Source organism: Schistocerca cancellata, chromosome 5 (genome assembly GCF_023864275.1).
Source record: "Schistocerca cancellata isolate TAMUIC-IGC-003103 chromosome 5, iqSchCanc2.1, whole genome shotgun sequence".
Classification (NCBI taxonomy): domain Eukaryota; kingdom Metazoa; phylum Arthropoda; class Insecta; order Orthoptera; family Acrididae; genus Schistocerca; species Schistocerca cancellata.
In genome coordinates this window covers 551100150-551122628 of record NC_064630.1, presented here as the reverse complement: position 1 = coordinate 551122628, position 22479 = coordinate 551100150, and the positions used below count along the sequence as shown (strand labels likewise).

Sequence of the window (22479 nt, the reverse complement as noted above, 5' to 3'; positions counted from 1 at the left end):
TAGTGGGGGATATTTTGATCAGTATAAATTCATAGCTTACTGTTGCTTGAAGTTTCTTTGTGAAATCCAACATTTCAAGTGCAACATTTTGATAGTAATTTAGAAACAGCAACAGTAATAATTACAACAGGCATTTTGTTTTGAGTTTTTATTAAATAAAACCATATGACACACGACATGCATTGTATGTCTCATGACATGCATTGTATGTCTCAGCAACCTGTAGACATTATAACTAGTACATACAGCATCAAAAATTCGCAGTTTAAGGATTTAAACTTACATTAGATTTTAAGAATGTATTACTCACCTGCTCATTTCTTCTTGAAGTGCTTCATAATATGAACTTGTCTCATTAGGCATTGCTTGTTTAGCATCTGGACGCTGCAATCATCCAAAATTGCTATATTTAGAACAAATATTACTTGTGATATAAGCTATATTATAAAATACTGCAGGAACATTTAAAGCCATGAAACAATATTTTCCTGGTGTAGATAATACGATTATCATGTCAACATTAATCAAAAAATATTACATACTACACATTACATATTATTTCATCAAATTTGAATCTTTAGCTTCAAATGTACATTCTTTTCTACAACACTTAAAATGTCTGCACAAGTTCTCCTTCTAATACTTTTTAATTATGCCAATGAAAACATGTTTTATCACCTGGTTGTTTCCTTTGCTGACAATTCCTGGTATGAGGTGAAATCCCTTTGGCCTGACATAATCCTTGGGAGGATCTTGAACCTCAGACAACCTTACACCAGGTTTATTTCGGCGAAGGTACTTATGGGCTTCCTGATTCATCATATGTACCTGAAAACAAAGAATTGTAGGAACATCTGATGAGAGTGCATGTAGTTACACTTTCTGCCACCATGTAAAAATATGGTTTTGTAAGCAGTCAGAAAGTTGTGTGGGTGCAGGAAAAGGGGAGCGATGATGAAGCACATGATAATGACTGTACTCAACATAAGTTGTAATACATGTTCAATATTCTCTCTCAACTCAGCAATATGCTGCATCCATAACATGGTTCGGTCAACAGTTGCTCGCTGCATACCCGCTAAAAATCAGAGTGATATGTCATTGTATGCATCCCTGACAAGTGTGATCTTTCAGATACCTCCATAACCAGGGGATCTCTAAGGCCACACATCTTGAAATTGCGTAGAGGTGATTTGGTCTGACAAGTAACATGGAATATTGTGCCATTGTGCATGAAAATAGTGGTGTGGACACAACTACATTCTTGGAAAGCTGGAATTACATCTTGCATAAGGAGGTCTTACAACATCCAGATGTCAATGTATGCTTAACAGGCTCACAAGGTGTCACCTCCTCTAAGAAAAATGGACCGATAATGAAGGAGCTTGCGAAACCACACCAAACAGTCATATAAGCTGAAGTACCTCAACAACATCCAGTGAGATAGAATCCCATATGCAACAGTTCTGTGCGTTTATGGCACTGTGCAGAGTAAAATGTGGCTCATCCATTCAGAGAATTGTTACTAACCACATGTCATCCATTTTCATGCATGCCATAAAACAAAGGGCAAAGTCACAGTGTTGTGGCCTATCCTGGGGCTTCATTTGGTGCACATTTTGAATCTTGTAGGCATACCGGTGTAAAATGTGCAGCAAAATCTTTTGAACTGTCAACCAGAGAGAGAATTCTGATGACACCACTCGAGCACTAGCTGTAGAATTTAAGACATGCTACACGGTCAGCTGTAACTAAAACAACTACTTCAATGGGCTGCCTCCCTCTCCCTGCTGCACCACTTAATTTGCCCGTTTCTTCAAATTTCTTGGTCATATTCTTTAGCCTGTTTACTGACATGGGCCATTTTCATAGCTTTTTCTGTTGGCAGTATTCCCACAATGCAGCATTTCAATTGCTCCCATATGATAAAACAACTTTATCAGCTGTGCTTGGTCTTTGTTCCCAATATCCATTGTATTTCATACAGAAAACTTCAACTTTCTTAGCCCTTTACACCAACAGTCACTTCTTTATTATTTTCTTCAGCATATTCCACGAGTGCACCAATTAACGAACATACCCATGATGTTTCAGCATCCTGTGATGTATACAGCCTCCACTGCAGTGCTCTGAACATCATAAGCTTAATTATAGTCGTCTGGTACTACCATTCAAGTTTAACAGTTTTTTTCATTATGACACCCCACTTTCTGTTATACATGCATGCAATAGGAAGTCATTAATGCTGTGCCATTTTAGTTTCTAAAGTAGGATCTACAGCTATCTTCAGAGCAATACTTTGCAAATCACCTGTGAAGTGACTGGCAGGTGGTACTTCACATTGTACCAGTTATTAGAGCTTTTTCCTCTTCCATTCATTAATGGAGCAATGGAAGAATGAGTGATTAAACACCCATGTGTGCACTGTAATTAGTCTAATCTAGTATTTGTGATACCTATGTGAGTGATATGCAGAGGGTTGTAATATATCCCTAAATTCATCACATACAGTCAGTTCTTGAATTAAGTAAGTAGGCTCTCTCAGGATAGTTTGTGTTTGTCTACAAGTGTTGGCCAGCTCTGTTCTTTCTGCATCTTTATGACAAACTTCCATGGATCAAACAAACCTGGTGACCATTCAGGCTGCCCCTGTTCTCTCTCTCTCTCTCTCTCTCTCTCTCTCTCTCTCTGTGCTGTGTGTGTGTGTGTGTGTGTGTGTGTGTGTGTGTGTGTGTGTGTGTGTGTGTGTGTGGGGGGGGGGGGGTTGAATATCTGTGCAACTTTTTCAGGCAGTACTTCAGTACAAACAACTGCAATATCTGTGAAAATTCTAGGGTTTCTACTAATGTTGTCAGCTAGGTCATTAATATACAACATGAATAGCAAGGCTCTCATCAACTCCATGGGGCAAACTTAAAGTTATTTCTGCTCTGTAGATGACTCTCCATCCACGACAACGTGATGCGTACTCCCAACCCAGGCATCTTCGATCTAGCAACAAACTTTGCTTGCAACCCCACATAATTGCACTTTCACTTCTGCTACCCTGCTTGTAGAAGGGTGTGTATGACCTGAGCTTTCTTCCAGCTACTGGGCACTGTGATCTGCAGTCGATTATGGTTAAAAGAGGAGCTAACTGATAGAATCTGATAGGTATTTCATATGGCATTGAAGCTTTGTTCAATTTTAGTGATTTCAGCTGTTTCTCAACACTACTAAAACTAGTATCAACATCACTCATGAAACTTCCTGGCAGATTAAAACTGTGTGCCCGACCGAGACTCGAACTCGGGACCTTTGCCTTTCGCGGGCAAGTGCTCTACCAACTGAGCTACCGAAGCACGAATCACGGCCGGTACCCACAGCTTTACTTCTGCCAGTACCTCGTCTCCTACATTCCAAACTTTACAGAAGCTCTTCTGCGAACCTTGCAGAACTAGCACTCCTGAAAGAAAGGATATTGCGGAGACATGGCTTAGCCACAGCCTGGGGGATGTTTCCAGAATGAGATTTTCACTCTGCAGCGGAGTGTGCGCTGATATGAAACTTCCTGGCAGATTAAAACTGTGTGCCCGACCGAGACTCGAACTCGGGACCTTTGCCTTTCGCGGGCAAGTGCTCTACCAACTGAGCTACCGAAGCACGACTCACGGCCGGTACCCACAGCTTTACTTCTGCCAGTACCTCGTCTCCTACATTCCAAACTTTACAGAAGCTCTTCTGCGAACCTTGCAGAACTAGCACTCCTGAAAGAAAGGATATTGCGGAGACATGGCTTAGCCACAGCCTGGGGGATGTTTCCAGAATGAGATTTTCACTCTGCAGCGGAGTGTGCGCTGATATGAAACTTCCTGGCAGATTAAAAAAAGTTTGGAATGTAGGAGACGAGGTACTGGCAGAAGTAAAGCTGTGGGTACCGGCCTTGAGTCGTGCTTCGGTAGCTCAGTTGGTAGAGCACTTGCCCGCGAAAGGCAAAGGTCCCGAGTTCGAGTCTCGGTCGGGCACACAGTTTTAATCTGCCAGGAAGTTTCATATCAGCGCACACTCCGCTGCAGAGTGAAAATCTCATTCTGGAAACATCCCCCAGGCTGTGGCTAAGCCATGTCTCCGCAATATCCTTTCTTTCAGGAGTGCTAGTTCTGCAAGGTTCGCAGAAGAGCTTCTGTAAAGTTTGGAATGTAGGAGACGAGGTACTGGCAGAAGTAAAGCTGTGGGTACCGGCCGTGAGTCGTGCTTCGGTAGCTCAGTTGGTAGAGCACTTGCCCGCGAAAGGCAAAGGTCCCGAGTTCGAGTCTCGGTCGGGCACACAGTTTTAATCTGCCAGGAAGTTTCATATCAGCGCACACTCCGCTGCAGAGTGAAAATCTCATTCTGGAAACATCACTCATGTCTGCAGTGATGCGACACATTAAACTGAGGCAATAATCCAGGAATGAAAGGAATTACAAGGTCACAGGAAAAGTCAACAAGATGTTTTTCCTTCATTAACTTACACGTAATTTCGGGATCATTTATGGCTTCAATCATAAAGAATTCAGTACAGAGGCACTGAGATCAGTCCCAAACTGTTAGATTTCTCACTTACTTGTTAGACAAAAAAAGGAAAGAAATTTGGTGATACTGTCAAAAATTGAACTGATTAGATTTTTCCCCACAAATGGCATAAGTAGAATCGCAAAGAATTGGACAATACAGATAGTATTTCAGGAAAAAGAGTAATTCATTCATACCTGACTCTTAATGGATCATCACATGACACTAAAGGCAAATTAACATATAGTATCTAAACTGAAAGAAGATGCTGCTTACCCAGTTGTACTTAATAGTTGTTTGCATAGCACTGCAGTGAATACTTTCATAATGGCTAAAGAAAGATTTTTGAACATTGAAATAATATAAATCTAGAAAAACAAACAATTTACAAAAGACTGGGTTGCAAGAAATGAAATTAATTTTCTTTTAAATATTTTGGTTTCTCAAAGTAGCGTGTGCTTGCAGGCTTTCTTTGTAATATTACATTCATGAAGGGTACTGCTCTTTGTTATGGATGTTAGAACAAATCCATAAGAAATAAATACATTGCTGATCTACTGTCACTATGTATTGCTTTCTAAAGAGCTGTCTGCAAAGAGATCATGTATGGACACCACACTTCATCCTTGTCACATTTTACAATAAAATATTCTCTTCCTAAGATAACTGTTGTTCCAAAAAAATGGGATAAATGAGTGAAAATATGTACAGCAAGCTAACTTTTTACTTTCTACCTCTGCTATTACCACAGTTAAAAAGTTGCTGATCGTAAAGGTTTGAGTAGCTCTATGATATGTGACTTCCAGGTCAAGTGAATGGTATACTTCTGCATCTAACATTCTGAATTCCAGTTCTTGATCAGCTTATCAATGTGACAGTTCTATTTTAACCTGTTATCCAATGTAAGAAACTTATTTAAATTGCATATATGTGTTGTTGTTGTGGTCTTCAGTCCTGAGGCTGGTTTGATGCAGCTCTCCATGCTACTCTATCCTGTGCAAGCTTCTTCATCTCCCAGTACCTACTGCAGCCTACATCCTTCTGAATCTGCTTAGTGTATTCATCTCTTGGTCTCCCTCTTGCCCTCCAATACTAAATTGGTGATCCCTCGATGTATCAGAACATGTCCTACCAACCGATCCCTTCTCCTAGTCGAGTTGTGCCACAAGCTCCTCTTCTCCCCAATACCTCCTCATTAGTTATGTGATCTACCCATCTAATCTTCAGCATTCTCCTGTAGCAGCTTCTATTCTCTTCTTGTCTAAACTATTTATCGTCCACGTTTCACTTCCATACATGGCTACACTCCATACAAATACTTTAAGAAACGACCTCCTGACATTTAAATCTACACTCGATGTTAACAAATTTTTCTTCTTCAGAAACGCTTTCCTTGCCACTGCCAGTCTACATTTTATATCCTCTCTACTTTGACCATCATCAGTTATTTTGCTCCCCAAATAGCAAAACTCATTTACTACTTTAAGCCTCTCATTTCCTAATCTAATTCCCTCAGCATCACCCGACTTAATTTGACTACATTCCATAATCCTCGTTTTGCTTTTGTTGATGTTCATCTTATACCCTTCTTTCAAGACACTGTCCATTCCATTCAACTGCTCTTCCAAGTCCCTTGCTGTCTCTGACAGAATTACAATGTCATCGGCGAACCTCAAAGTTTTTATTTCTTCTCCATGGATTTTAATACCTACTCCGAATTTTTCTTTTGTTTCCTTTACTGCTTGCTCAATATACAGATTGAATAACATCGGGGATAGGCTACAACCCTGTCTCATTCCCTTCCCAACCACTGCTTCCCTTTCATGTCCCTCGACTCTTATAACTGCCATCTGGTTTCTGTACAAATTGTAAATAGCCTTTTGCTCCCTGTTTTTTACCCTTGCCACCTTCAGAATTTGAAAGAGAGTATTCTAATCAACATTGTCAAAAGCTTTCTCTAAGTCTACAAATGCTCGAAATGTAGGTTTGCCTTTCCTTAATCTTTCTTCTAAGATAAGTCGTAGGGTCAGAGTTGCCTCACGTGTTCCAACATTTCTACGGAATCCAAACTGATCTTTCCCGAGGTCGGCTTCTACCAGTTTTTCCATTCGTCTGTAAAGAATTCGCGTTAGCATTTTGCAGCTGTGACTTATTAAACTAATAGTTCGGTAATTTTCACATCTTTCAACACCTGTTTTCTTTGGGGTTGCAATTATTATATTCTTCTTGAAGTCTGAGAATATTTCGCCTGTCTCATATATCTTGCTCACCAGATGGTAGAGTTTTGTCAGGACTGGCTCTCCCAAGGCTGTCAGTAGTTCTAATGGAATGTTGTCTACTCCGGGGGCTTTGTTTCGAATCAGGTCTTTCAGTTCTCTGTCAAACTCTTCACGCAATATCATATCTCCCATTTCATCTTCATCTATATATAATTTTTGGAAATGCCGTATCTGAGGGAATATTTGAGTAAGAGCCTTAGTGAAGTACATCATCATCATCATCATCAAAGTACCACATTATCATTATCATTAAAGTACATCATTATTCTCAACAAAACATAATTTTCCTGTTACTGCTTAATTTTTGGAGATCAATATTGGCACAGGTACAAATCATGTACTGTGAGCAAACACTGCTATTCTGCTAGCTGCAGATGTACTAATGAACCAAGCCATATATTCATTATAATAAAGAATAAAACAAACACAGGCACCAAGGGGAAGACAGCACTTTGATACTTACATTTTGTGAAAATGTGATAAGATCAGCTTGTCGATCAGGAAGTCTGGCAACCTTCTGTGGCTGCTTTTGTCTTTGTCTGTTCTTCTGCACAGGTAGAGGCTCTCCTTTCCTCCAACTGCGATAATACCTCTGAATTATCAGAGCTGCATCATCAGGTGTCAAGCCTTCCTTCTGCATGCAATACAGTTCATATATTTTAGATACAGTATATGCATTGTAATGACATTTTATGTCATATGACCATGGTAATACATAACATCAGCAGCTGAGAAATCATGAATGATTTTTATATTTCTACTGATAAGAAACAAAAGTTAATTCCATTTCTAAATGCAACACGTCTGACAGGAAAGCACACAGATTTATCAATTAATACTAACACTAATCTATTTATAATTAGTAAGATGTCAATAAGGTGAACATTACATTAAATTATTCACTCTGTGAGAGATATTGGTCAAAATATAAAATAGCTGGGGAAAGGCGACTGAAGGAGGAGAGGTAAGATGAATGGTATGACTTCTACTGACAAAATTTAGAAATGTATATGTCTCGCAAATGTATATGGCTTGCAAGATAAAGATGTTTAACAATGAAATTTCATAAAGAGTCTCAGGTGCTTTTAACGTAACTGCCTGATATGATTCCTTACCAGAAAATTTTCTCTGATTAACACTTTACCTGGTAATTTCTTTTGCCTATCAGTGCTGTCGCCTACTACAAATAGGTTGCAGCAGGTTATGGAGGACAGATGAAACGATACTTTATTAGTTTAGATGACAAATGTAGCCGAGAGACTGGCTGAATGGACTGTGCCCTTTTATAACACTTGGCTAGACAGTACTTAAATGTATCTTGAGGACAAAAATTGGTGATATATGCAACTGAAATATGCAATTGAAATCACCCTCTAAATGCTTCTGTTGTTGGCATAACAGATTAAAGGTATAGTTAACAACATTACTTATATCTTCAGTGATGGCCCCCATTCAACACAATTTCAAATGAAATAATATCCAGCATTAGACAGTGAATAATAACAATGTCCCTACAAGGGAGTCTAATGGGTCTCTCCGCAATTCCCTCTGTAACTGGTTTGATGCTCTCTTGAAAAGATCTTGGATTTGTTTGACCAATAATTCCAATCCATAACCCACGAACTACATTCCTATATGAAGTACATATACTGCTTCCTTCACTCCCTCTCACCTACCTTATCTTGGTGGTACTTGGATCCTGTTTTGTAACTGCTGACAACCACCTCCCTATGAGCAATATCCTTGCTGCTCATGGCCTCACTGCCACTTTTTCCCAAGACCCTGCTCATTCCAAACTCACTACCCCGTTTCTTACAAGTCTGACTAATTATATCCATAACTATAACTACGTCTCCTCTGAGGAGAATATATATTACAGATCCTTAAGATCCTAAACCACTTGTTAAGTTCACGTTCATTTATGACACCCTCATAATATAGACCCATGGCAAGACACTTTGTCATTCCTACACAGCCTCAACAGCTTTTCTCCTTTCCATTTCCTGGTCCTCTTCAGTTCAGCATGCAACCTTCCTGGACATTGCCATCCACCACTCCAATGCCTCAATAAAAACGTCCACCATATGATGCCACTGATCATCAACTGTACTTCTATCTCCATAGAATGGAGATCCCATCCCTCCCATACAAAATAGTCCAGTAGAATTAGCATTCAAATCGGAAATAATTGCTACAAAAGGTTCTATTGTTTTAATGGCTTTGTTTGTGTCCCCCCAGTATAACTGTCCTAGGTTTTCCCCCTCGGCGGAGTTGTGGAAAAGTGTGTGTGTGTGTGTGTGTGTGTGTGTGTGTGTGTGTGTGTGTGTGTGTGTGTGTGTGTGTGTGGGGGGGGGGGGGGGGGGGGGCAAAACTGTACCTGAAAAAGATGTATTTTTTCGGTTTTGTGATTATATCTCGTAAATGACTCACAATATCGAAAACATATTGTAATTAAAAATGATAGGGCATGAAATTCTGCATTGAATGAGACCATCCGCATATTTTTTGGATCACCAGTTTCCATACCAGTGCTCTTCAAAATAGGACCAATTTTACATGTTCATCAAAAATTTTCTTTTTAACCTCTGTTTCTTGGCAATATCATTGAAACTAACCCACCTATCAATAATGTCATTCATAAAAAAGATATGGAGAGATAAATTCTGCATTTGATGAAACCAAAAGTGAATTTATTGGACCATCCATTTGTGTACCGCCCTTCATTAAAGTTGGACCATTAATCATCTTCAATGAAGACAATTTCAAATTTAGTTCTTCAGTAACCCTTATGTACACTCTTTTAAATACAGAACTATAACAACCCACTGTCTTTTACTTATTTAATATAGTAATAGAATAAAATATTAAAATTTTGTAAAATCTGAAAAATAATATTAAAAAAGTTTTTCATATATCGAGGGTTAAGAACTGAGACCTCATATCTGACGGATATCAGAAAAACTCCTGGCTCAAAAAAACTTGTAAGTGAAAGAAATATATGTTATCACAAAACGAAGCAATGCACAACCTGAGAGTAATAAATGATTATGCTTTAAATAAAAAAATCAAAGCAATCAAAATTTTTACTAAAAAGGTATGTTTTTTAGCTCCCCTGTAAAATTTGTCTTTTGTCAGATACGTGGTCTCTGTTCTTAATGCTCGATATAATATAGTGATACCCATTCAACTGATATGAAGGAGACAGGAAGAGAGAGACACTCCTTGAAATTAAGTAGTTGTTATTACATTTCATAATTACAAAATTTTACATAAATGTATGAGATGAAAAGGGTAAAAGTATGTATGTACACAAAGTTCACGTACTTCGACATTTGACTGTCATTGCACCACTCGGTTTCTCAAAGTCTGTAATTTTTGAGTCCGACGCCCCGTCACTCGGCTCCTCAAAGTCAGTAATTTTCATCATCTCATATAAATACAGTCCAGGTCTTCGTCAACATCTGGTTTGTCAGTTTCATCTGGTTGGAGGGAGTCAGTGCATGAGTTCTCCTTGCAATGACAAATTAATGAGCACTTAAACCAGCCTTCCGACACCCACAACTACCTGCACAGCCCTTGTTGCATTTGCAGGAAATTGTTGAGAGAAGAGATTGTGGAGCTGGTTCTTTGGAGGCAGGAACAGGGCCAAGACCAAACTCTGAAACCCGCCATCCCCAGAGGAGCGGATCCATCTGGTGTCCCATCCACATTTGTACTTGTAAGTAAGCCCTTAAGCAAAGCTGGTGAGCTGCTTCCGACATTGGTGGTAGGGATGCTAGGGTGAATCTGGATTTCACAATTGCTTTGGAAAACAGCTCGAATCACAATTTGTCTAAAGTGTCTCCGGCCGTACCTCCATAGGGGATTGTTAAAAATCAGAGGCCAGCTTTGACAGTAGCTTCAGCTTGAGTGTCATGCTCTACGAAAGGTTTGATATCTTCCAGAAGACATTTACTTTTGACCAGTAGATTGACCACCTTCTTCTTGGCCTGACCGAAGAGTGCATCCACATATGGCGTGGAGAAATATGAGTGGCCTTCTGATGTTGTTTGTCAGTTTGAAATTGCTGGAACCAAATATTTTTGATGAGGTCTTTCCACTTCCAGGTTTCAAGAAATATATATTTGATGATGGTGTGGCTAGGGCATTGAGCATGATGAGAAGGTCCGTATCCTCACCAATAACCACAACCTTCTCATGTTCCTGTGATACCTCAAGCGCTGTGGCAACAATTAGGTGGTCTGTGTCTTCATTAGCTTGCTTTACTGAGAAGCCTTCATCTTGAAGCCTCAAAATAAGCAAGCTAATTAGGTGAGCTTTATTTCTGTCATTGGAAAGGAATTGCTCCTGACTCATAGTCACCATCATTAACTTGATAAAGATGACCTCAGGAATAGTGTGTCTTCTTGTCGCACTTCTGCTGTAGTGTCTTTTTAAACTGCACAATATTCTAGCAAAGCAAAAGCTGCTATTCCAAATGGTGCATTTTAAATTAAAATCAGAGGTGACCTATATAAATATATTTGCCTCCAAATTTGGGCAAATGTAGGGTTCTGATTTTTTGAAGGTAACTTTATGGATGATTACCTTAGGAATTACAAAATATACAATTTTGTCATTATTACACTGGCTTGCCAGGCAGAACATATACACAAAGGCAGAATAACAAGCTGCAAAAAGGCTTTGCCGTTTAATAAGGAATTGCCAAAGTTGACCTTAAATTTCTAGTCACGGAATTTACCCCTGACTATTAACAGTGTTTTAATTTTTTTTCAATCTTTACTCATGATAATGTTATTTTTGAGTTCTCTGCATAAAACTGATCTAGAGACCTAGATTTGTAAATGTGAAGTACCTTACATGCATAGCAATGAAAGTACAAACGTAGCCATACAGAAACGGGTGGTCCATTTCACTTCTGGTCTCATCAAATGCAGAATTTATTCCTCTACACCGTTTGTATGAAGCACTTTATTGATAGATGGGTTAGTTTCAGCGATATTACATAAAAACAGAGGTTAAAATGAAAATTTTTCATGAATATGTAAAATTGGGTTAAAGAGCACTAGTATGGAAACAGGTGGTCCAAAAAATATGCGGATGGTCTCATTCAATGCAGAATTTCATGCCCTACAATTTTTAATTCCATTATATTTTCGATATTGTGAGTCATTTACGAGATATAATCACAAAACCGGAAAAATACCCCTTATTCGAGTACATTTTTGCCCCCCCCCCCCCCCCCCCCCAACTACTTTTCCACAACTCTGCCAAGGGGGAAAACCCAGGATAGTCATATTGGGCCACAAATAAAGCCACTAAAACAATAAGACCTTTTGTAGCAATTATTTCCGATTTGTCTAATTTATAGGTTTAACCCTATTGGACTAAAAAGGTATTTCCTATACACTAGCCACCCGTGTATAGCACACATGTATTGATAAACAATCCCTTGCCCAGTACACTGAAGGTATCACAAAGGCTTTCACCAACAGTCATTGTTATCAAAATTAAGTGTTATGATCAGTCGCTGAAGATATCTTCTGTAAATATGTGCACAGAGAATACAGTATGTAGCAAACAAATACAATGAAATCATGGTATCTGGAAAATTAATAAAGTTGTGAATAGATATCTGCTGAGGGAGGGAGGAGAAAAAAAGAGAAAACAAAAATCAGTAGCAAAGGGACAAAATATTGTCAACCAGAATACACAATGATACCTGTAATGCCACAATGCTGATTGTCTATTGAAGACATAACCCAAATAGAAAATATTAAATGTCATCAACTTGAAACCATACATCTACTTTATTTGGAGATTTTGCAGAGGTTCCAAAAGTTCAAATAAAATTCCATCAGTTAATTTATGGATGTGTGCACACTACACCAGTACTTTCACTCTCAATGCTTAATTTATCTGAGCTTTTTCACCTTGGTTTCATTAATGAAAACTTACCTCTAGGGCATCCTGAGCAGACTGAGCTGTATTGTGTGTTTCCAGAACCTTTCTCACTCTTGCCTCAATTTCTGCACCCCACCGTCGTCTCACTGTGTAGCCTCGGAAATCTTCAGTGAAGACAAATACAATTAAACTTCATATTGTCAGACTTTAAAATAAAGTTAGCATTAGTTCCAATTTAACATCTGCATAAATGTTGAAAGTAATATTTACACGATACAAAGTACAAATGGAGGAAAAATGTTGGTGACACTAAACTTGAAGAGTGGGGGATTTAAAAGCTAATGCTCATACACATGGCATTTCTAAGGTGACATTACAAACTTTTTGTAAAAGGGGGGAGGGGAGGGGGGGGGGGGGGGAAGAAGAATGAGTACCCAACATTACAAACTTTCTGTAAGGGGGGAGGGGGTGGGTAGACAATGATATACTATCAAGTATGTCATTTCCACTGTCATTACCTATTTAAAAACAGGATGGCTCAGATTATTTTGGCAAGCCATAGTTTCTGCTGCCAACTGGGTAATACATACTATATGAATACTGAAGCAATAACACAACATAAAACTAAACAAGCATGTGAAATGGACATTGTGGAATCAGCCATGTGCAGTAACAAGGCAGGAGAAAAGGTCATCATTTATAAGATAATGTTTATGAGCATTTGTTCAAAAATAATATGGAAATATACCAGATTAAATTAAACAGCAAGTTCAATATCTTAGAAAATGAAGAATATATGAACACAGACAAAAGAGGCAATAACTTACTAAAGCACTTATCATATAACAAAACTGTCACTGATATGAAGGCAGCAAAGAAGAAAAAATCTAAAACCAAGTAGGCAACAATTAAAGAGCAGGTGTGCATTTCAAGCAAACAATAAAGAAAACATGACAGATATGCCAAATTAAATAAAACTATTTCAAAATATCTTTGAGCAGAAATGAAATGAGAATTTGTTAAGAGTACTAAAATTAAAACAGTATGAAGAAAACAAAACAGAAACTTGCGTTCAGTAGACAATACACTTCATCAGTTAAGAGAGCATAGTAACTAATGACAGAGTGACACCTGTACTAGCAATAGAAGATTTTTTTTACATAAAGTTTTTTGCATAGTTCAAATGATGAGTTAGAAACACAGGCAGTTAATGATACAAGTTAACAAAATTTAGGAAAAAATGTGAAGGTATAAAAAACCTTTTGAGGAATAAGAAAACAAACGGTGCCTGGAGACAACTGACTTTTTTTCTAAATAGAAACAACGTAATCAGAAGTAAAAATAATACAGACGCAACTTGCAAAATTATTTACAGAATGACCAGAGCCAGACCTTAATATTCCTGCCAACAGACATTACTGATTGCAGACCAGAAGCACTTCAGTTACACTCACTCAGGTGCCACTAGAGAGCACCACTGCAGGGTCATGGATCTAGGTAATTCGTCATGTCCCGGGTCACACATGTGCCATACATGCTCACATACTTGCTGTTCAGACTTTGACCATGTTTTGTATACTTTTTGTGTGTGTTCAATACTCCACTCACAACAATGCTGATTTTGATCATGGCTCCTGCATTCACATTAGGCTCAGATCCTTTACTTGTAACAAGTTCTTACTATATCGTGTTTTCAGCAACAGCAACAGTTTGTGGTTCTGTAAACAAATCAGAAGCTACATCAGCAGTATTTTGTGCCTCAGGAGCATCAGCCTGTTCTCTTGCAGCTATTATCTCAGCAGCCACAGCAGCAGCAGCAGCAGCAACGTGATTTACTTTCGTCTTCTAGACGCCACTAATATGAAGTGGTGTGGAAATTGCAGCCCTCTCAAAAGCTAGAGAATTGTCTTTCAGTGTTCTCTGTGCTCTTTAATGGAATACTACTGTCAGCAGATGCACCTTCTAGCTTCTTGGCTTCAGTTTAATCAATGACATGAACAACTGTATGCAGCTTGGGTGGCCAACTTGCAGGGCCTCCCATGCAAGTGCAGGTTTTATGTGCCACAAGTGTAAGGTTTCATATATGGTGTAATTTATTCATGACGTGATTGTACATCTGGCCCCAAACACAGAGGTCAGAGCTTAAGATTTGGCCATGACCAATCCGAGTCTTGATCAAGTGCTTAAAATTGCTAAATCTTTCGAGATTGCTACGGCAGCTCCACATGCTTTTACAAATGACATTCAAGTTTCTCTGGTTGTTTCTCACCATCATAAGCTGCAGTAATCTTAAGATTCTGACTCATCATGCTCTGCTTTGTCTGTTAAGTCTCACTGGAATACACACATGTAAGAGACTTAACAAATCTCTTTCTGTTCCCTCTCAGTGACAGGTGATGTTTTTAGCAATGTTAACCAAGTGAGTTTAGTACATCCTCTGTCCTTAGCATCACATCATGAGTCACACATATCGACAAAACTACAGTCTTGTCCTGAGTTGCGTCAGTGGGCATATCAGAAGCAGATACTACTTTGTGCAGTGGCCTGCACCAATCATGATCATATAGCTGCCTGCTGACTGCATACTCAGCTGTGGCATGGGGACAATATTGCCATAAACTGGTTGTGGAGCTGGAAGTTTCTCTGGCACCCTACAAGCCCACATTGGATTTGATGCTACTCAGCCAGTTCATGGGATTCCAGTTGGACAATGGTGCTGTTAAGTCTTAAATTAATGAGGAAACATACTGCTGACTCTGTTCACTTTTGCTGCACTGGCTTTGTTGCTGAGACCTGCCTTACTGCCATAGACCCATTCCTCTCCTCGGCAAATTGTCACTGGTGGCAAAGTACAAAAACACTGAATGCATACCAAACTCCTGAGTAGTGCGCTCCCCTACTGCTACTAATGTTTTCAGCTTAAGATGCCTTTACTAGTTTGGGTTTCACAATAGAAGACCAAGTTAATTTAGTGGACACCACAGTGCCTTTTTCTGATCTTGACTGTGTGTGCATCGCATATAAGGAGGTTTTTGAAAAAAACACTGGTGTACCTGTAACTTGATAGCCCATACTTCCATGAAACCTTCTGCGGTGCCTATATTTTGACAAGTTCGCCTGCTTTCATTCATGTTTTGAGAGGCTGTTCAGGCAGCAATTGCACAGCTTCAGTCACCAAAGCATTATCTCTATGGTCTCCACCAGTCAATGGGCAATGCCTACTGTGATCACCAAAAAACAAAGAGGTCATTACATAATGTTGGTGATTTTAAGTCCATGTTAATACTGATCTAAATTCACTGCCTCGCTGGGAGGACCCGAGTCAGGGAATTCTGTACTGTGTAAATTATGAGGGGGCATTCAATAATTAAAGGAACAAATTGATGTAGAGATGAAACAATTAGTAGTAGTAGTTTTGTACTTATAGAACTAAGTTGGCATCACTAGGATGAGTTGAGAACAGCTGACAAGTAGAACTGTTTTGTTTATAACCTCAATATTGCATTTAATGATGGTGTGTGCCCTTGATTTTTCCACATTAGTTGAACAATGGTCAGTGATCTGTTTTTTTTTTGTGTGTGAAGGTGAAAAACTAGTTAAAATCTTTTCTTGAATTATTTTACATTATGGTTATAGTTTTGTGCACCACAGACATTTTTAAAAGTGGTCTGAGCTGTTCAAAAATGGTTGAACCTCAGTGACCGGTGAGCAGCATCCTAGGCAGCCAGGTGAAGTGTTAACTCCTCCATTTGAAACCTGCACTGACAATATTATTCATGGAGACCAATGTGTAACAGTTGAATACATAGTAATCAGAGTAAGTGTTGGGGCAATCATAATGTAATCAGTAACAAGCTGAAGTACATCAAAACAAATGCAAGGTGGATCCCAAAAGAGTCAGTGCAACGACGTAAGTAAACAACTCAAAAGTGTGTACAGACTTGAAAGAGCACTGTGAAATGGAAGGTGACCCTTTTCTAAATATGATCATAATGTGTGACAAAAGTTGGCTTCACATTTTGAACTGGAGTCCAAAAGACAAAGGGGAACAATAAAGCATTAAGGGAAACTGGCTCAAACAACAAGACAAAGACTTCTTTGCATCAGACGTAAAAACAGTTCATTGTTGGGAGAAGTGTATAAACGTTGGTGGGGATTAAGTTGAGAAGTAGAAAAGTCTCATTTTGTAAAAATACCGTTTTTTTGTACATAAATTTGTCTCTGTAATTACTGAATGACCTTTGCATTTGGAAGATATTTATTGTTACATGGATGACTCATGCAGAACATTGCCACAGAGTCTAATCCTCCTTTAAGCAGCTCCAGGAATATGGTTTACACTGTTGATTGGAGAAGTGTAGTTGCTTTGCTCCCAGTGTCCGATACCTGGTGCACAGTCTTAGTCACATGAGTATCACTCCCACATGTGATTAATGTCAATGTGATTATAAGCATGCCAGACCCTGCTAACCTTAAGCATTGCAGGTATTTCTGCATGAAATCATATACTATGACAAATTCAGTCTCCAAGTTGGGTAGATAGCACTCCCTCTCAGTCAGCTCCAAAATGAAATCATAAAATTTGTGTGGTCAGCTGCCTGTCAACAGGGTTTACAGCACCTTAAGGTTGGTCTTAAGGCAGCTCCATGTCTGATGCTACATAAACCAGATCTTGCATTAACGCTGGAAATGTATGCATCCCAGTATGCCATTGTAGTGTTTTTTTCACACAAGTTGTTGGATGTTTCAGAGTGTCCATTTGCCTTTGCCTCCAAAATACTAAACTCCATGCACCTCAACTATCCCCAAATTAAGTAAAATGTTCAAGCAGTTATTTATTTTGTCAAAAAATTTCATTTATGTTTGTATGACAGCGAATTTCACCTGTTGTCTGACTACCAAAAACCTTTGATTTCTTTGTTCAGGCATTGGACTAAGCTCCTGGATATGATGGTGTAGCATGTGTTGTGCTGGTCTTTTGCTTTTTTAAGCAGGTATCATTATGAGATCCATTTTCACTGCATTGGCCAATACACCAATGCAGATGCCCTGGCCCACCTACACCTTGGCCCTTATATGGAGTTCAGCTGTGTTGAAACTGTTTGTTTTGTACTGGATCTACTGTTGCAAACCACTCTGATGAACTCCCACTGACAGTGCACAAGCTTGCCATGCTGGCATCCCATGACCAATCCTGTACAAAGTTTTGTCGGTGGTCCAGAGGGCATGGCCAGAGCATGTTCCCCGATAAGCTGACTCAGTTTTCTGTACTTATTTCACATTGAATTACCAAGGTGTCTTGATATTGGCCACAGACGGCTGCAACCGAACAGTCGTCATTCCATTCCCCTGCAATTCCACATATTTCATCTCCTTTATGCGTCACACTGAGGGATGAAGCCACTAGGTCAGCAGCACGTCATTTTTTAAAGTCTGCTTGCTCTGGCCATTTGTGGGAGAGGGTTCACTTTGATTTTGCTGTGTCTTCTCAGGAGGCTATGTGGCTGCTTGTGGTGGTTGCCCTTTCCAATTTCCCATATGTGTCATGCATGTCATTCCCTACCTCCTTTTCCACTATCTGTGCCCCTGAGAGGATTTTTGCCATTGATGGGGCACCATGTACCTTGGTGTCAGACAACGGGCCCTAATTAACATTGACTCAGTTCGAGGTTTTCTGACCCTGAACACCAGCAACCATCTGACCACCGCCTCTTTCCACTCCACTTAAATTGTGAAGGTTTAATGGGGGTCTGTACATTCAGCACTCAGATATGGAAAGCCTTGTACACATTGTTGACTGAGGATGCTTTGCACAGCTTCCTTACAATAAACTGGTCCATTACAATCAACGGGGTTAGTACTGCTGAAATTCAAAACAGGTGCTGGCATCACACCCTATTAGACATCCTGTGTCCCGTGCAGCATGGCTATCTTGAATACTGACCTGCCTAAACACGGGTCATCTGTGTCTGGGCTCACACATTCAGCCAGTATCCAGGGTGGATCTAAGGGGTCGCCATTGCCCTGAGGTGCCGTCAGCTGTTTGACATCAATTCCGGGAGAGTTTGCTTCCTCTGCAACTGTAACCAGCTCTGGCCATGATCGCCACTGGAATCAACACTCCCATCCTTACTGTCCCCTGTCTCAAAGCTGCAGCCCCCCCCCCCCCCCCCTCCCGGCCTTCTGTTGGGATTGACCTTGAGCTGATGGTCCTCAATCTGATGGTGGCAAGTAATGCCCCTACTACCTCCCACTCTTGCTGTGACCGGTACTGGCTGGGTGATTTTTTAGTCCTATGTGCTGATTCGGGGGGAGGGTATTTAATATCCCTGCCAATGGATGCTAGCGGCAGTGGAGCGAAGGCACTTGGGCTAGACTCATTCAGATGCCACTAGATGTGCCACCAAAAGGTCACACAATCTCCTCCAATAGCAGCCTGGATCTAGCTAGTGGGAGTGGCCCAAGTCTAGTATTGTATGCCTTATGCACTTAGCTGTACCATGCCTAGTTGTTATTCAGACTATGATTTACATTCTTGGTACTTGTTCAGTACTCTGCTGGTGACAACGTAGGTTTTGATCATATGTTCAGATTAGTTGCAGAATCTTTAGAGACAATTCCCTAAAACTGGAACAATGTCATAGTTTTTCCAATTTCACAAGAAAGGAGATGGAAACAACATAAAATAACTACTGACCTACCAATGTTATCTATGTAATGTACAAGATATTCGCTAGAAGTATCACAAAGTACTTAGAAAAATGTGTTTAATCAATCATGGCTATTTTCAGAAGTAGAAACAAAATGTACCTTTTGCAAGTTACGGACAAAATTGCAGAATGGAGCAATGAGAATGAATTACCACTTTATTTGGGATTCATAAATACTAAAAACACTTTTCACTCTGTTTCAACTAATTTATACTAACAAGACCTTATGAAATAAGGCATTGATTCACGCTATGTTAGTACAGTGAAGAATATGCATTTCAGTGTTAAAGTTTCCATAGGAATTTTTCAGAAGGTGGGAAATTCACAACTGGAACAGGAGCCATGCAAAGAGAACCCATTTCACTGAAACTATTCTTATCAGTCCCCAGATGATTGTATTCTAATCCCTGAACTGCAAAAAAGAAACATATACATGTTTATGTAACAATCTTAAAACTATATTTTAACATTTGCCTCTATGCAGATAAACTTCAACAATGAACAAAAGAACTTAATAGAGCAATTTTCAAAATATGACTGAAAATCAGTTTTAGACAGACTTAATTGCACTAATCAACAGATTGGAAATGAAATAGTAAATTTAACACTGAAGTAATAAAACTAGTTGGAAAGAGTGGGGGTGGTTGGAGACACAACTAGACAGGCAGCAAAGAAAGGAACAGAAGAATGAGTATGGCCTGGATTCCTTTTGGTAAATTAAATATGATTTTTGTGTCTGAAATGGAAAGTTTACAATCTGAGGGTATTGTTACCAGAAACTTTTAATTTGAAAACCAAACAAAACTGGGGATTACTCAGTGACAATGGAGAGCTGTTCGTTGGAAGTTACTGGGAGAGATGGGAAACAGAAATACAAATCAGGGAATAGTTTGGAATAGGAGGCGCAATCATGACAGGAACGAAAATTAAATGAAGGTCGGTGGGACATGTGGGCCAGCTAATGGATGGTCTATGGACCCACTAAGTTCTTTGCGGTTCCAAGAGAAAGAAAGAGATCCAGATGACACTAATTGGAAGGAGGGTTGACCACATTATAAAATATGCAGGAGCAGCATAGATGCTTACAGTGATCCCTGTTAATTGCATACTGCAACCAGCTGAAGTGGTGCAGTGATTAATACAATGAACTTGCATTCAGTATGAGCTGGAATACAATCTTCGAATGATGATATAGATTTAGCTTTTCAGTAATGCTGTGTCAACTGAACAAGACACAGCCAGGGCAGAAACACCACAGGTGCAAAGATGTGATCTGGTGCCAGTGCCATAGAGACTTGCCATTTGTGTGAGTTCCACTAGTGCCACCAGGGGCGCTGAGGTTGATGATATCGACTTCGCCTCAGTGAGTTGCTGACCAAGTACAATTCGCCAGGGACCAGCCGACAACAGAAAGGAGCCTACTCTGAAGATAAAAGAGCAGCTCTCACTCACTTGTTTATATATCATCATCCAGGGCTGACTCAGACAGGGAATGTCATTTAGTGCATCTTAGAAGTGAACAGACCGTTGTCTTAACTGCATTTGCTGTGTACTGTGAAGTTTACCTATGACTACTAGCACTTAGCCACTGAGAGCCTTTTTGTATTGTATTGCAAGCAGTGCTGCAGACTTCAATATTGAACTAGTCACAAAGACAAGTAAACCTTTCGACTCATTTGTGTGACTTTGTTAGTAATTTGTTGGAGAATCTTCATTCTCTTATCCTGTTACCTGACCCAGGGGCAAAGTTGTGTAATAGTGGCAAGGGGAAATTGTCTTTGTGGCCTACTGTACCAGAAGCCATTTCACAAACTCTGAGATTTGGCCTACCGTAACAACAGTGGCAACTCAGCCTCTGCAGCATTAGCAATGAGTCCTTTACAAAACTGGCTTACCAAGCCAGAAGCAGCGGCGACAATGGCTGGCATCATTTTTCTTAGAGTTTAAAGCATTCTTATTTGCCTTGTTTCTCCTAATCCAACACTGCACATTTCTGACATTTTTTGTTCTAGTTGTAGGAGTATGTCATATACATCACAGCTTTTGCTTTCGAGTCACTGGTGTTGTCTAATTAGTTATGGTGTCAACCCCACCCACTACCCAACCACAATTTATAAATCATTATCCCACGACGTAACTATCACCTATGCCTGCACCAACTGTGGCCCCAAATCTACAGAATCAGCCAATTGTATCTGTTCCTACCGAATCGTTGCTTAGTCAGGGTGTGGTTGTACAATCGCTGCAGGATCTTATTATGTACTTTCGATTTCAGATGCAGTTGCTTCAGAAGCTGACTGAAATCATGACAATTAGTCACACATCAATCGGCAGCTTAAACTGTAAGCAGCACGTTGGCAACCACACCTGCAGCTTCTGTGCCACAGGTACTGCCACCATATCACACCTTTGACAAAAATGCGGAAGACTAGACGGAGTATATTGCACAATTCAGAGCCCACCTAGCAGCCCACCAAACATCAGGTACTGTGATGCAGGCCTTTCCATTGTTGGTGTATCAGTGTATCAGACTCTTACAAAACTCTTCCCTAAATCACAGCCTGAAGACGTATACTTTGAGATATTAGTCAGTGCATTAAACAATGGCCATAACATTCCAATGATAGAAACACTTAACATTGTGGCCACACATCAGACTCTGCACTTACCTTTCAAGTGCAATGAAGTAGACAGGGCGTTAATATTTTTGGTCTCAATTTGTTCGACTAAACATTGTGGCCAATGTGCTACCTATGTCTCATTTCAATTCAAGTGACACTGTTGCTAAGCTCTGTGATGAATTTCAAGAATTGTTTGATGCCGGACTAGGTAAAGCCAATAACTTTGTAGCGCACATTATGCCGTGCCTTTTCAAAGCATGTGCAGTGTCTATTGTCCTTCATAAACAGGTTGCAAAAGAACTGGCTCACTGGCAAGAAAATGGCATAATTGCACCTATCTCTGCAAGTCAGCGATCTTCCCCAGTAGTTTATGTCCACAAACCATCAATAAAAATTAGGATTTGTGATAATTTCAAAGTCACTGTCAACCCT

General features: G+C 39.7%; 1 protein-coding gene across 3 annotated transcripts in view; it reads right to left on the bottom strand.

Annotated features, from left to right (window-relative positions):
- Positions 1-22479, bottom strand: part of LOC126187502 (myosin-IIIb-like) — a 267897-nt gene that overhangs the window by 16972 nt on the left and 228446 nt on the right. For all 3 annotated transcript variants that reach the window (XM_049928617.1, XM_049928620.1, XM_049928619.1), the window contains 4 exons: positions 12771-12880; positions 7276-7446; positions 679-828; positions 311-384 (listed from right to left, as the gene is read on the bottom strand). In XM_049928617.1, the coding sequence (XP_049784574.1) occupies positions 311-384; positions 679-828; positions 7276-7446; positions 12771-12880 (505 nt within the window). The remainder of the gene's footprint in view (positions 1-310; positions 385-678; positions 829-7275; positions 7447-12770; positions 12881-22479) is intronic.